At 40.5% G+C, this 16,681-nt stretch overlaps 2 protein-coding genes across 4 annotated transcripts in view; one reads left to right on the plus strand and one right to left on the minus strand.

The window, feature by feature from the left end:
- Positions 1 to 1,096, plus strand: part of LOC101744565 (mucin-5AC) — a 199,428-nt gene extending 198,332 nt beyond the window's left edge. For all 3 annotated transcript variants that reach the window (XM_038016529.2, XM_038016528.2, XM_062672904.1), the window contains one exon: positions 81 to 1,096. In XM_038016529.2, coding sequence (XP_037872457.2) covers positions 81 to 408 — 328 coding nt within the window. In that variant the 3' untranslated portion in view covers positions 409 to 1,096. The remainder of the gene's footprint in view (positions 1 to 80) is intronic.
- Positions 1,091 to 14,148, minus strand: LOC101744272 (odorant receptor 4). Its single transcript, XM_021349805.3, has 11 exons — positions 14,054 to 14,148; positions 11,796 to 11,953; positions 11,310 to 11,462; positions 9,938 to 10,117; positions 8,721 to 8,873; positions 7,907 to 8,009; positions 7,553 to 7,649; positions 7,076 to 7,177; positions 6,515 to 6,603; positions 4,092 to 4,158; positions 1,091 to 1,305 (listed from the first exon to the last, which is right to left on the minus strand). The coding sequence occupies exons 1-11, from the start codon at positions 14,080 to 14,082 to the stop codon at positions 1,249 to 1,251; spliced, it is 1,188 nt and encodes a 395-aa protein (XP_021205480.3). The 5' UTR covers positions 14,083 to 14,148; the 3' UTR covers positions 1,091 to 1,248.
- Positions 14,149 to 16,681: the final 2,533 nt, after the last annotated feature.

Here is a 16,681-nt window from a genome sequence, read left to right on the forward strand (position 1 = left end):
TCCCCCCAGGTGGGGAGGAGGAGGTGCGGGAGGAAAGATTGTTTTGTTTCTTCTAATTTATGAAATGATTATGTTTGCAGAAGTAGCAGCAGTAGCAGCGCAGTGAGCGGCGTGGGCGGCGGGGGGGCCGGGGGCGCGGGGCGGCGCTACGGGGCGGGGGGCGCCTCCGGGAGCGGCGTCATGACCGCCTTCGACTACGTGACGACGCGCATCGTCGAGGTCATGCGCAGCGACGCCGACAAGCTCACGTTCCCGGCGACGCCTTACGCCTACCCGTACTCCGCCCTCACGGTGGGCGAGGGCGGCGCTCCCGGGGCGCCCGCCCCCGCGCCCCCGCCCCCCGCGCCCGCCCCCGAGCCGGCGCCCCTCATGTCGGCGCAGTACGAGCCGCTCTCGGACGAGGACTGACGGCCCCGCGCGCGCGCGCACCCCCCCACCGGGTAGCGCGCCGCCCCCCTCGTCCCTTGCAGTCTTCCACAGCCGAGACCGCGGTCTGCGGCTCCTAACGACGACGCGTTTCTCGATTTTGATGTGAACTTATAACCCTTCGACGCCCGCCGCCACCGTCCCACGGGCGGGGTGCCGCCCCCCTGCCGGTTGGGGGGCCGCCCCCACCGGGCGAGGGCGGTGGCGGCGGCGGCCTTCGATTCTCGACGCACGTTTTCGAAAACGTTGAACTGTTCAAAACAAACCTATAAATAGTGTACGCTCGGATTAAGGTCTAGGATGTAGCGAAACGGTAAATTATACATATGTAAAAGTACGGTTATAATGTATATGCATTTGTAATTATACAGGATAGATAAGACTTACGTATAGAGATTTCTTTTTTTTTTGTTGTTGTTGTTGTTGTCGGCGGGCGGCGGGGGGGCGGGGAGGGGGGCGGCGCCGGACAACGAAACGTTTTGTAAATTTTGTACACGTTAATGTTTTAGTTTGAGCGAGCGCCCGCCCGGCCGCGCTCCCTATGTGATTTCTTTATAAAAATGTAATGTATAATGTAAGTAGCCGAAAAGATAATCATTGTAAAAACGGTCCGACCATGCGAAAACGAAGTTTTGGGAGGACAGATCAATAAATAAGATGCGAATCATAATTAATGAATTTTTATTCAATCCCGCCCCGGCTGCGGCCTATAATGTACTGTATACATCGGCACGGAGCCAACAAATTAATCTATCAAACTAAAATCTACATTTCATGTTTCGTAAGGAAACCTAATTCATCGAGTGGCAACACCTTTAAACTTCACTTATTGTAGATATTGAGAAGTAAAGTGAAATAAGACCACGCTGTCTTCATGATCTGTAACAAATTACATTTCTTAATTCATAAATACTACGAATCTATACTAATATATAAATCTACAGTGGTTTTTACGGATGTTCCGTTATAACTACTGAACCATGCATCCGATTGACTTGAAACTTGGTATCCGTGTAGAAAATACATGTACTTAATAGATAGGCTAATATTTATATGACTTGGGCTCCCTAATAATAATGACAATAAATAATAATGTTAATTTTAAATGCCCAGCGAAGCGGGCGAGTACGGCTAGTATTACATAAAAATCAGATATGCGACGAAATCGCAACACTTTCCCTCAATGGAAACTATATTATTATATATATTATAACTATATTAGTTTAAAATTTTTTTTTTATTCCCTATCTATACGCTGGTAGCCTAAGGGGCTATTCCAGCTACGCCCGGACATATAGGTGAGCTCACGGGCTCAACTTGAGACAGACAGACACTCCAATTTTACTTATATGTATAGATTATATAAACTAGTGCTCCCCGGTAGTCGAAATTCGACTTTATTTAATTTAAATAATAAGTTTGTACACTATTATGATTCTATTGTCTAATTCTATAATCACAGATTTCGCCAAGACTACCTACACTTTAGGCAAATATTAATAAAGGCAAACAATATTTAAACTAAGAGTATTCTTTTTTTTTTAGGGATTTTATGACCTGGTAACTAAGACCTTTCATATGTCTTCTTATGTCATGTCTTATTTTAATTTATATTCATAATTTTATGATTTTTTTTAATACAGAGTGAATAAAATGAAATGAAGATTATTAATTTGAGACATTAATCAACTGGGATGAAATTAAATGAAATGAGATGATATGGGATGAAATATAATCTCAGTAAAATGACGATCGTTTACTGAGACTTTTTGGAGGATCCCGAGAACTTAAGTCCAGCGGCTTTGTTTCATTTTCTCACATTTATGCACTTCCACAGATATTAAACAGTTAATAAACCACCGTTATTACCCATTTAAACCTGAAGAAATACTAAATAGACAAAATAAAGCAACTCACACAACTTCACTCCTCACGTTCCTGCCAAAAAGTCCCTACGAGTATTCTCAATTTTACCACAGACTATAAGCAATAAAAGTTTGACAATAAACAAATAGTAGGAATGCGTGCGTGTGTGCGTCAAATACATGGTAGTGTGTGTAATGTTTTTTTTATTTATTTAATGTATTTTTAGGCATAATTTAAAAAAATTTTAACATTCTGCACTCCTCTATACGAGGGCTGCACTAAAAGTATCGGGAATGGAATATTTCCACTGTTCCTGTCATATTAAAATCTTTTTAATTGAAAACTCCTTGGTTTTAAAAATCGAATATCATTTATTTATTTAAAAAAAAATTCTTGGTCTTGTCACGAGGTTTTGTCAAACTTGTTTAGTCGTTGAGAAAATGGAATCGACTCGAGAAAATTCAAGAGCGATGATTTATTATGACTTTCGTAGTGGTTTAACACAAAAACAGTGTGTTGACCGGATGATTTCTGCATTTGGTGATGAAGCCCCATCCAAAACCACAATTTATCGCTGGTTTGCTAAGTTTTAACGTGGACGTGTCAAGCTCAGTGATGATCCCCGTCAAGGTCGTCCAAAAACTGTAGTCACCGAAGAAAACGTTAATGCTGTGCGTAAGCTGATTGAGGAAGATCGACATGTGACATACCGCAAAATTCAGGCAACTTTAGACATTGGCATGAGTCAAATACAAATAATCTTGCAAGAACAATTAGGTGTAAAAAAGTTGTTTTCCCGATGGATACCGCATTCACTCTGTGAAGGGCAAAAAGCGGCTCGCGTTACTTGGTGCGTCAGAACTCTCGAAAGATTCCACGCAGGATCCTCAAATGCTGTATACAACATTGTATCAGGTGACGAATCCTGGATATACGCGTACGAACCCGAAACAAAAAACCAGTCACGAGTTTGGGTGTTCGAAAATGAGTTAAAGCCAACAAAAATTGTTCGTTCACGGAGTGTTGCAAAAAAAATGGTGGCCACGTTTGTCTCCAAAACCGGCCATGTTACGACTATTCCTCTTGAGGGACAAAGAATGGTTAATGCAGAATGGTATTCTAGCATTTGTTTGCCACAGGTCGTTTCTGAACTCCGTAAAGAGAACTGCAACCGCCGCGTCATCCTCCATCACGACAATGCGAGTTCTCACACCGCGCACAGAACAAAAGAGTTTTTAGAGCAAGAAAACATAGAATTATTAGACCATCCGCCGTACAGCCCCGACCTAAGCCCTAATGATTTCTATACTTTCCCTAAAATAAAGAATAAATTGCGTGGACAGAGATTTTCATCACCTGAAGAAGCTGTGGACGCCTACAAAACGGCCATTTTGGAGACCCCAACTTCCGAATGGAATGGTTGCTTCAATGATTGGTTCCATCGTATGGAAAAATGTGTCAAATTTCGCGGAGAATACTTCGAAAAGCAATAAATACATTTTTAAATAGTAATGTTGTGTCACTTCTTTAATTCCCGAAACTTTCAATGTCGCCTATGTATTCTCTATAAGTGTGGGAAATTTCATACTCCTCCGTCCGCGCAACTTTTGTAAAAAGGGGTACAAAGTTTTTGCTTCACATATTAATATATAGGTAAGTACAATTAGAAGTTTATACAATATCTTACAGGTATCTTAGGAAAGACTAGGATAATTCGCACAAAGTAGAACATAGAAGATAGAAAAATGCACAAAGTGTTTGGCATTGTTAGTAAAAAAAAATTAACCACAGCTACTTACTTTACTGTAACTAGCCAGCGAAATTACAGAGAAACCGAACGTTGTCACACTAACGCCCTTCTGGGATCTGAAAAACAAAGTAACAATGAATATATTTCACGTTATTGTCGAACTTTAATTATACAACAAAATCAATGCTGGCTGATGCCATTTTTTGGTCCATGTAGGCAAACTAGCATACGTCATAATTGGTAACAAACAATTCACGCACGGTCATCCGATTCCAATTTAGAATTCCCTGTGTTATGGATAACAGAGACTGACATACATACTTATATACGTTTCAATATATATATGTACTTACTATATATAGTCGGATTTTTAATTAGACGAAGCTAGCTGACAGTAGCTAATGTCACTTTGTGAAATAATGTTGCTATATTTAAAGTAATAGTGATGCGTTCAGTTCTCGTTCAATCACAAATGAACAATGAGTGTGAAGAGTTAATCATTAATTTCAAACTATAAAAGAGTATTATTTATATTTTACAATAAAATTGTATTAAAGTGCTCCAATATATGTTGCTAGTAGTATGTAACTACAATCAGCTTTTTTATTTTCATTACCTACCTATAATTGTTATATTTTATACATCTATAATTTCAACTATATGATGTATTGGAAATATGACAGTCTTACAAGCTTCCTCGCAGTGTTTTTCTTAATTAAAACACTCGGTATTCAGTACAGGTAGATACTATAGGAACATAATATTTCGTCGAAAACTCGTTGGTATGTACAAAGCACGCCTAAAATTCGAACCCCGTACCCGATATCGGCAATTCGGCACACCAACTGTTCACTAGACAATCGAGGCAATTTCATTAATTCAGGAGTTTTTTCAATCGTTCACTTTGTCACAACACTATTTTTATTTCATCAAAAACTGACAACACAGTAAACGTCAGTTGACTTCGTCTAATAAAAAATCCGACTATAGATAACAAAGACCCAGACAAAGAGCAAACACAATTATGTGTTCATTTCATAACGTTTGCCCGATGTGGGAATCGTATCTGCGACTCGTAATCTTCACAAGCCTAGTTTGAAATTTAGTTATTGAGACTTTTTCGGTGGACTATTCGGAAGAACTCGAGAATCTACGTCAAGCTACTTTGTTTCATATCAACAATAAATAAACTACTATCATTACACATTCAAACCCGAAGAAATGCTGAATTCACAAAATAAAATAATTCACAAAGCTTCGTTCCACACATTCCCGCCAAAACAGTTTCTTTGGGCTCAAAAGACGGCCTACCACCAGTAAAATGTACGAATGGCAATACAGCTACTAAGCCGCCAATATAACTGAAGCCTCAATTTTAAGTCGATGTAACTAAAGCAGTGGCATCCAGATAGGACGTCGCGTGTATTCAGTTCCTATAAAATTAAAAAAAAAATTTGGCGGAGCAACGCACACGGACAATATGCGTCCGATTTTTATTCTACTTATTCCAGTAACCTCGAGGGGTTATTCTAGATTTATTGAACTAGTAGGTGAGCTCACGGGGCTCAAACCTGACGACGTTGCTAACACGAACCCTAGCAAGAGCAGTGCTTCGCAGAATCTACCACCCGATCGGAAACGCGATCGACTGAGAAGATCCGGCGAAAAACTCAGTAGGCTTGCGTTTTTTTTTTTTTTTTTTTTTTTTTTTTATGATTGAAAGTTTACTGGTGGCCCGAAGGCCTTTCCAGTTTCACCAGGACAGGTGGGCGAGCGAGGCTCAGCCAAGAGGGGTGGGATTTGCTAACAACTGCCCGAGCGCCTCCGAAGGAGACCTAACAACTCAAGAGCAATTGTTTCGCGAATGAATCTACTACCGGATCGGAATCGCGACCCGCTGAGAAGATCCGGCGAGCTCAGCGGGCTGATGCATGGGTTAGGTTGCACGTCGACCTCTTTGTCGAGTTCGACGAGTACGGTTACCAGGGTCCCTAAGCCTGCCCCTAGTATTAGAGCTGAAGGCATCTAATGCAAAGGTTATTGGATCTGATGGATCCGTAAGGACGTGTCTAGGGCGTCGACGGTGACTGGCTCCTGCATGATCAGGATTCGGGGAGTAGTCAGCGGCGGCAACGATAAGGCGATTATCATGACGCATAGCCTTATCGAAGTATCGTTCCGACGCTGACTTCATGTATTTCCGAATTGATTCGAGGCCCAGGTCGTCGTGTAGGTCAACGTTCCTCACGAACCACGGAGCTCCGACGGCTAACCTGCAAAAGCGGGATTGTAGGGATTGGAGGGTGTCTATGTGTGTGCGGGCCGCGTGAGCGAACACCACACTCGCGTAAGTCATGACGGGCCTTATGCAAGTTTTGTAAAGTGTCACCTTGTTCCGAAGGGACATTTTACTCCGCTTACAGATCATGGGGTAGCGGCTTGCGTCCGGCCGTATCGTATGTATGACTGTACCTGTGCAGCATTATCAATATGCTGGTTTTGACTTTCTTCGATGCGTTGTACCATCCACATTTGTAAAGGGCATCGGATACTCCTTCACTCTGCAAATAAATCGATGAAAGATCAATTAATTAAAAGGCTTTGATATTTTATAATCATTTTGCTGACTTTAAAAAACTATTTTTGTATCAATATCTTTCTTATAGTCTCGTCAAGACAACCGCGAATTTATCAAAAATTAAATTTAGTAGTAGAAGTTAAATAAAAAACCGTGGTTATTTTTAACGTTATAGATTCTATGTGGGTCCTTTAACATAATGTTTTTACTCAATGTGTTTGTTCTTTATGTACAAAATGCTTTTGTTTTAAAATAACTACTCTTTCTTAGTGGGCTCATTCTTAACCTTTATCTATTATACATAAATAGTTTTAAGATTTATCTTTAGTTTAAAGAAAATAGTGAAATAAAACTTATTTCTCTTAACGCTCCGCAAGAAAGTTCTGTGTGGCTCAATATAGCCTCGTTCCGTAGTGAATATGCTCATCTTCAGTTAATTACTACTAGATACGTACAGAGTCTAGAAGTTTCTGCCCGTACCAACACAGGAACCAGATTTGTGACAGTGTTGTCACCAAGAAAGACTTGTATGCCGTTTCGTTCCATTTTTCCACCACCTACGTAATAGAAAACAAAATCATTGTCTATTCAATGACGAATTACTCGCGCTGGTGGGAGTCTAAGCCGAGTCTTCCTTGAAGGCGGCTCGTAACCTGTCTTTAGCTTCTACAGACTAACATATTTCGACAATAATGCATTTCAATCGAGTCGTTGTGTTCCTTGTAAAAGGCATAGATAGATAGATCTAGAATTTAAATTAAATAATTTATTAAAAAGAGTGGTATTTTACTTTTTCGTTAATGCATTAGTATTCTTAGAGTCCATAATAGACGTCTCCAAGACTGATCATTAAAAGATTCGCATTGATAAAATTGTTTTTCATTATTTAAATTAGATTTTATTGTGAGACGAGAAATATTAAAAATACTCACGACACTGCAAAATCCGCAGAAGCAGATGAAAATGGAACTGTTCAAGAAGTTGACCAGCAATGAGAAGCTATACATATCCTCCACGTCTTTTGACAACCTGTCAACCATGACGTCTGGTTTTAAAATCAATCAAGATCTTTTTTTTACTGCCTAGACGAGTGAATGAGCTCACAGCCCATCTGGACATCTACGACGTAAATGCGCCGCCCACCTTGAGATATCTAGTTCTAAGGTCTCAAGTATAGTTACAGCGGCTGCCCCACCCTTCAAACCGAAACGCATTACCGCTTCACGGCAGAAATAGGCGGGGTGGTGGTACCCACCCGTGCGGACTCACAATCCTACCACCAGTACCTGATCAGAGCGTGGTGCCGCTTGACGATCTCAGCCAGTTCTTGTTGTTGTTCCTTGATCTCTTGCTCGGCGCTCAGTCTCTCAGTGTCCTTACTGAGCATTCCTGTTCGTAAAAGTCAACTGTAATTAAGTTTCCCAATGTTTTTCGATACATTATAACCGATTCCCACTTCGGGCATATATTCGGTGAAAAGTTTAGAGTTTCAGATCAGTCCCCTTCACGTTGTACGCTGAGTGCCATTATATAGTCTTCAAAACAAGTTCCCAGTAAGTCTTCAACGGTAAACAACTTTATGACTGTGTCGCCAGTATTGTTGGTGATCCATAACCTACCGTGAGTACCTACTCATAATCAGGCAGGCAATTCGTCTGCCATCATTAGCAATAAAAGTTTTGAAAAAGGCTGACTGACGGTATCCTCGATATCATGATACACAGGATCCTGGTTGATAGGCAAAACCGGGAATAGGATACTTTTTTTTATTGCTTAAATGGGTGGACGAGCTCACAGCCCACCTGGTGTTAAGTGGTTACTGGAGCCCATAGACATCTACAACGACGTCTACAAATAAGTTCGAACCAAAACGCAATACTGCTTCACGGCAGAAATAGGCGGGGCGGTGGTATCTACCGGTGTGGACTAACAAGAGGTCCTACCACCATAGTAGTACCTATACCTACCCATAGTAGTACACCTACGATAGTAGTGCCCATTTGTGTTCGCTTCTGACGTCCCATCACTAGTTATCGGCGTCTTATCCTTTAGTTTATGGACCACTGAAACTTTAATATTGATATGTAGACTATCACTTACCCAGAGGAAAATGATCAGGCAGCTGCCGATCTACGGAGACGAGCACCAGCTTCTTGATCCTTACGGAGAGCAAGTCTAGCTGGGTCGTGATGTGACTCAGGAATAAGCAGAACAGGAGATCTCCGGACATGTTCAGCCAAATAACAATAATCGCTACGAAGTGCATAAAATTATAGCGACTAGCTTTTTCCCGCGACTTCGTCCGCGTGGAATAGTTCACAAATAATGCTTTATTTTAGAACAAATTTGGTTATCATAAAAAACGTTATAGTGAGCCAAACTTAACATATAGACGTATGCTGTCGCGAACTTTTTTTTAGATCTTTTAAAGGGGAACAATTCTGTCATACATTACTTTAGCAAAACTTTAACCGTTTCCGCAGCGCACGCAGTGGAAGCTCTTAAAAGGGGAAAAAACTCCGGTTTTGAAACATTCTTTATTGGTGCTCCGCTTGTATTGGTCTTAGCGTGATCTTATATAACCTATAGCCTTCCTCGATAAATGGGCTATCTAACACTGAAAGAATTTTTTAAATCGGACCAGTAGTTCCTGAGATAAGCGCGTTCAAACAAACAAACTCTTCAGCTTTATAATATTAGTATAGAAATATAGATTTGTCGTATCAAATTATAATGCAAGGGTCTTCAATTACGAGACTAGCTTGACTTAGTGTTTTTTCGGACTAAGCCTTAAGAATATCACCGTCCCCTTTGGGATATGAGGTTGTGATTTCAATTCTAATCAAGATTATTACTTTGGGGTAATCGGGCGGTAGGGCCAAGCCTGTGAACTAAAAAGCCCAGCCAGCATTAACATTTTTCGAATCTATGTACATACAATATACAAGTCGATTTGTATGTGTATGTTTGTTTCCTATAGAGTCCGAAACGGCTGCACCGGTTTGGATGGAATTTTCAGGAAATCCTCAGATTGACCAAGCGGATGACCTAGTCTAATTTGGTAGCGATTGTATCAATAATATATAATTCTCCCCCTGGTTTGATATTAATTAACAAATAACTCGAAAAATATATTTTAAATCCGCAAAAAATCGGGATACCACTAAGACTATTTCTATCGCGTAGCACGCATGTGTTTAATATGGTCTGAAATATGGTACAGCCTTTGTATCGATGCAAATGTGTACGATACTTTGCAAAGAATTGCGTAAATCGCTTAGTAATAAATTAATTAACAAATTAAAATAGTCACCCACCATGCCAAGTCTGTATTGTCAACAAGATCTCAAAGTATACCGGCTGGTTAGGGTTGAAAGGTAGCCAGTAGAAAAAGTGCAACATCATCTCCCACTCCCGCCCCAAGAGACCTTTGATCCGTTGAAAAAATGGAGGGCACAGGAAGCTCACGAGCAAATAGTGATTGCAGTAATAATAACCTGGAAGTGAAACCCGTAAGAAATCGTTAAGTCTCAGTAATTTGGCACGGTGAAAAGTGAATAAATTATGTTAAGTCAACGAGGGGTCATCCTTAATTTATCCCGCTAATAATTAAAAACTGTATTTCTCTTGTCTCACGAGCGAAGAAACGATTTTATTTTAGTCTTTAATTTGTCACATAAGGACAAATAAATATCTCAAAAACAATAAATACAGTCCACGCTCATTTACCACAACGCAACATTTGGAAAAAGGTTTTTTTTTTATGTTTGGGAGATTACTGGTGGCCCGAAGGCCTTTCCAGTTTCACCAGGACAGGTGGGCGAGCAAAGGCTCAGCCAGGAGGGGTGGGATTTGCTAACAGCTGCCCGAGCGCCTCCGAAGGAGACCTAACAACTCAAGAGCAATTGCTTCGCGAATGAATCTACTACCGGATCGAAATCGCGACCCGCTGAGAAGATCCGGCGAGAAACTCAGCGGGCTGATGCATGGGCTAGGTTGCACGTCGACCTCTTTGTTGAGTTCAACGAGTACGGTTACTGGGGTCCCTAAGCCTGCTCCTAGTATTAGAGCTGAAGGCATCTAATGCAAAGGTTATTGGATCTGATGGATCCGTAAGGACGTGTCTAGGGCGTCGACGGTGACTGGCTCCTGCATGATCAGGATTCGGTGAGTAGTCAGCCGCGGCAACGATAAGGCGATTATCATGACGCATAGCTTATCGAAGTACCGTTCCGACGCTGACTTCATGTATTTCTGGATTGATTCAAGGCCCAGGTCGTCGTGTAGGTCAACGTTCCTCACGAACCACGGAGCCCCGACGGCTAACCTGCAAAAGCGGGATTGTAGGGATTGGAGGGTGTCTATGTGTGTGCGGGCCGCGTAAGCGAACACCACACTCGCGTAAGTCATGACGAGCCTTATGCAAGTTTTGTAAAGTGTCACCTTGTTCCGAAGGTTCATTTTACTCCATTTACAGATCATGGGATAGAGTCTGCCGAGAATGAATGCGGCACGGTCGCGGACTGTTTTTATGTGTGGGCGGAATGTCATGGATGCATCCAGGGTGACTCCCAGGTACTTAACCTTCCTGACCCAGCTTGGAAAAAGTGTCATGGCGGACGTCGCTCGCTTACACTTTTCTTACAATGTCGTTCAGAAATTGAACACCTAAACTTGAGTGTAATATACCTTTAACAACGAAGTTAATTTGCTTGAGTGCCGAACTAATGATCTTGTGTTCTTCTTCTCCCACCGCGCCGTCGGGCCACATTCCACCGATCTCGTCGATTAGATTCTCGTAAACTGGACGGTATCGTACCATATTGAAGGATTTTATCAGGGCTGAAGGTAAACAATATGTTACAGTAATACATGTAATTCCAATTTTATAACTAAGCACGTCAGGCGAGAATGTTTTTCTTCCCTGTTTATATATTAGATAATTATTTGAGTATTTTAAGTATTTTGAATCTATTTCCAAATTTTCAGAGCTTAATATTACATAAAAATAAAACTAGATATTTTGTATGAAGTGGACAGATTTTTTACGGATGCTACGGATTTTTACGGATGCTTTTACGCTAAAGGTAGGAGACCGCGTCCTCGCGTTCACGGAGTATCCTTGTTTCCCATAACAAGGTTCGATGCTGATGGTTTAGGACTTCACAAACTTACAAAGTACAGTGTATCCATTGCAGGGCATCATACGAAATATTTTGACTGCGTCGTCAAAGGTCCCGCCTCTCGCCGTGTCTAGCATGCCTAAGAACTCGAGACACATTGCAGCGAAAATATTCACGAATTCGAACCAGTAGTAGACGCTCCAGTATTTGCTAGAATCAAAAGTACTTATTCATCAATTAACTTGTCCACTTTTTATTAACAAGTAATCATATAGCATGTACACAGTACATTATTAACAAGTAATCCTTTTATAACGCGGTATACATTCCTACAAAGTCCCGTGTTGTGCGAAATCGTCTTATATAAAACTAGAAGCAGAGTAATTTTTAGAGAAAAGTATTTTGTATGAATGAATCATCTCAACTATGTCTGTACCTATGTATTTTTTTACATATTATCCATAAAAAATAAGCAGTAAAATTTCAGTTATTTCTACCTAGTCAGGTCATAAATTCTGTCACATGTTTAATGTAAAATAATTGAAACAAGTTTATTCATTATGTAACCAATCATCAAAATGAACTTAACAAAACATAGATTCTTATGACACTAAAGTTTATTCAAAATGACCTCCGTGATTTTGAATACAGGCCTTCAATCTGCGCGGCCAGTAGTCTATCGCAGCACGAACGAGGTCCATGTCAATATCGGCGGCTGCCTTAATCAAGGATGTCTTGAGTGACTCCAAATTGGGATGAGGCTTTAAGCACGCCTTTTCTTCCAAGTGTTGCCATATCTTGTAATCTAACGGATTCAAATCTGGACTGGAGGAGGGCCAGTCTTCGTGCCGGATGAAGTCGATTTCACGCGCCGCCAGCCAGTCTTGTGTGCTCTTCGCTCTATGAGCTGGCAATCTTGTTGGAATACCCAGTGCCTATTATTGAACATGGTATGAGAAACAGGTTCCACAAGGTTCGTCAGGACTGTATTTTGATACACAACTGCATTTGTTTTTACACCTTTCTCACAAAAATGTACCTCTGTTAAGCCCCAATAAGAAACTCCCAACCATACCATGAGCGAGGATGGAAAATGACCTCGTTGGACACGCGGAATACGGTTGCTCGCTTCTTCACTACTGTGCGCGTACACCTTATCATTTTGTTTGTTGTAGCTCTCTTCTACGGCAAAAATTTTTTCATCCGAAAAAAGAATTTCCCGATATTTTTTTCCCGCGTACCGCTTCAACAAAGCGCGGCATCTCTTCAGTCTCAGGTCCATTAGACGAGCATTCAAACGATGTCCTGTTTTTCTTCGATATGCCCGAAGCCCTAAGTCTTCATTTAACACCCTTTTCACCGTAGTTCTGCTTAACCCTATCTGAAGGGCCAACAGTTTCTGCTTACGTTTGGGATTTCTTTGAATTCGCGCCTTCACAGCTTTTATCACTGCTGGAATCCTAACAGACCGAGGGCGGCAACTTCTTGACCTGTCATCTACACTAGAGTCTTCATTGTATCGTTTGATGGTACGATAAACGAATCTTTTGGTTATATTCAAATTTTTCAGTATGTTAAAAATTTGAATTGGCGCGTAACCGCAACGATGCAACGCAATAACTGCAACACGGTCTTCTTTAAGCGTCCAGTCCATATTTAAAAATGAGTAAAATTCTAATGTATACTACATTTTTATTTTCATGAACAATTCGAAATTCGAATTCAATAAACTTTTTTGTGGCCAGCATTCTAAAAGAAAAGTTTTTACTGTGTGACAATACTTATGACCTGACTAGTTATATATTGTGTGTGTAATGTAATTTTCTAAATAAATTTAAACAAAAATCTCGTTATCGTGTTGAAGTACCGTGTCATAAGAGGGTTTTGGAGAAATTTTCTTTTCGTGTTAGAATGGAGCCGTGTTGTAAAATAAGGGGTTACCTGTAGATCGTCGTACTAAATCAGACGACCCAAGTACGGGTTACGTATGAAAATTAACATTTGATTTGGGTGATTAGTTAGAATAAACTAAAATGAAACCGATGAATTAAATAAAATTTGAATTAATTAGGCATTTAATGTTTTTTTTTTCTGGAGCCCATAGACATCTACAACGTAAAAGCGCCACCCACCTTGAAATATAAGTTCTAAGATCTCAGATCTCAGTAAACGGCCCCAGCCTTCAAACCGAAACGCATTACTGCTTCACGGCAGAAACAGGCAGGGTGGTGGTACCTACCCGCGCGGACTCACAAGAGGTCCTACCAGCAGTAAGCCTAGAACCGAAAAATAGTTTCAGCAAAAACAAACCCTTGTAATTCTGTAATTGTATGCGTCATCTTGATGCCGCTCCAGTGGAGAATCGCCTTCGGAGTTACGAACGTTTTATCGTAGTCATTTCTATTGTATACCTGTGGAATGATTCAGAAACTGTAGTTGAAAGGTAGCACATTTGCGTGATCTATTGTGTGCTTAGTACGAGTTTTTTTAACTTTCTCGATAGCGTAAAAGTTAACTCTAATTTGTATGGGGCTGGAACAGCTTCCCTAGCGACAAACGTAGGCAAACGTTGCAATCCCATACATATTTGAGTTTCCCCGAATCCTGATCACGCAGGAGCCAGTCACCGTCGACGCCCTAGACACGTCCTTACGGATCCATCAGATCCAATAACCTTTGCATTAGACGCCTTCAGCTCTAACACCAGGAGCAGGCTTAGGGACCTCGGTAATCGTACTCGTCGAACTCGACAAAGAGTTCGCCGTGCAAACTAACCCATGAATCAGCTCGCTGAGTTTCTCAGCGGGTCGCGATTCCGATCCGGTAGTAGATTCATTCGCGAAGCAGCTACTCTTGAGTTGTTAGGTCTCCTTCGGAGGCACTCGGGTAGCTGTTAGCAAATCCCACCCCTCTTGGCTGAGCCTTTGCTCGCCCACCTGTCCTAGTGAAACTGGAAAGGCATCCGGACCACCAGTAATCCTTCATCATAAAAAATAAAAATAATATTTGAGTTAACTTTTACGCTATCGAGAACGTTAAAAAACTCGCACTAAGCACACTGTTTCGAGTTGTGTCCTTTATAATTGCGCGAATTTTCATGAAAAAATTTTTGTTTGCTCCTCCGCCATAGTTAGAAAACTGTTTAATGCACATTAAAATTAAAACGAAGACAAGGACAAACTTAATGTCTACCAAACTAACTCCGACACACAGTGGACTATTTTGAGGTAGTGGAAAAATAGTAACTATAATCAATTGCTTAAAGTATATATTTCTACTCATACCTGTGATATAGAGCTATTATTCCACTTTTACACATAAACATATACTCTGTAGATAAAAAATCTAACACAATATAAATAAAAATCTAATTAAGCCGGATCATACGAGTGGAACGCAGCGATTCTAGACAGTATCGATGAATTCTGCCTTTTTTTATTTATTAGGAAAGTACCCGAAGATCTTTCCAGTTTCATCAGGAAAGGCGAGCAAAGGCTTAGCTGGAAGGGATGGGATTTGTCAACAGCTGCCAGAGCGCCTCCAAAGGAGACCTAGCAACTCAAGAGTAGCTGCTTTGTAAATGAATCTACTACCGGATCGAAATCGCGACCCACTGAGAAGATCCGGCGAGAAACTCAGCGGGCTGATGCATGGGTTAGGTTGCACGTCGAACTCTTTGTTGAGTTTGACAAGTACGGTTACCGGGGTCCCTAAGCTTGCTCCTAGCGTTAGTGAGCTCTGCTGGGGCGGCGAGCCTTGGTAAAAACGAGATGACACGATAATCTCAAACAATATTTTAGTATTAAATTTTTTTACGAATTATTACGACTAAAGTTTGTATTAGAATAAAAATACGACAACTTTATTATTATATGTAAAAGTCAACTAGAACCCACGTTCGTTTTTGTTTTATGCTTACTTTGTCTAAATATTTCGGGTTTTTGGATAAAAAGTTTTTTTTAAAAGACGTCATACTTCCAGAGTCTACCTTTGACGTCTACACTATTGCATACAGTCGAATTAAATTGTATGCAATACGTGAGGTCGTCACCTGTGTGACAATATCTGATTGAAATTACACACTATGAATAACATAACGGCGCACAGTGGGTCGATACTGTGATTTTAGTGACTTAGGGACCAACTTTGTTTTTTTACATTTTTCTTTATGTAGATAGATAGAGCTCGTTAATCTCAATAATAATTGTTTTGGGCAAAAATTACAAAAACTTTATAGTTTGGTCAGAAAAATGTGTTTTGTGATTTTTTTGTATGGAGCGGGTCACATTAAATTAAATTCCTGCTAAGTACCGCGAGGTCCCGCTTTGAAACTTTATTTTCCTTACACCTTGTCTAGTCTACTATCATTTGATGCTATGAACATGTGCATAAAGTTGCAACTCTGCCAAATAAATGGATCGAAAAAAATGAATAAATACATAGAATAAAAACCTTTTTTTTTTTTTCGTAAGTGCTTTTAAGTTAAATTTGATATGGATTAGTAAGTAAAAGCACATAATGATACCCATAATTACATAATACCTAACAACAATACATTTAATAGGTCTCTAATTAAGCAATCTCTCTAAGTTTTGTATATTTTGTTTCACCATTCGATCTTTGGGCCAGAAGATAAAAGAATATTGTGTAAAATATCCTCATTAGTCGACGTTCTACTTATTTTTCTAGAATAACAACTCTCTGTATATTTCCGAAAATCTTTATTGAGAGCTTCCGCTGCCTCTTCCGAGAGCTTACCTACTCGAATGGCAACAAAGTTCTTCATTATTGTATATCACCGCCGTTAGCCAACAATTTATGGATACTGGAAGGCATATAATAACAGGGATATAAATTAACATACAATTCTGCAGTATATCTACAAAATTCGGAAAAATTGGAAAGGTCCACGCGCTCTCCAGATGCAACAGTCTGAAG

The sequence above is a fragment of the Bombyx mori genome, chromosome 16 (genome assembly GCF_030269925.1).
Source record: "Bombyx mori chromosome 16, ASM3026992v2".
NCBI lineage: Eukaryota > Metazoa > Arthropoda > Insecta > Lepidoptera > Bombycidae > Bombyx > Bombyx mori.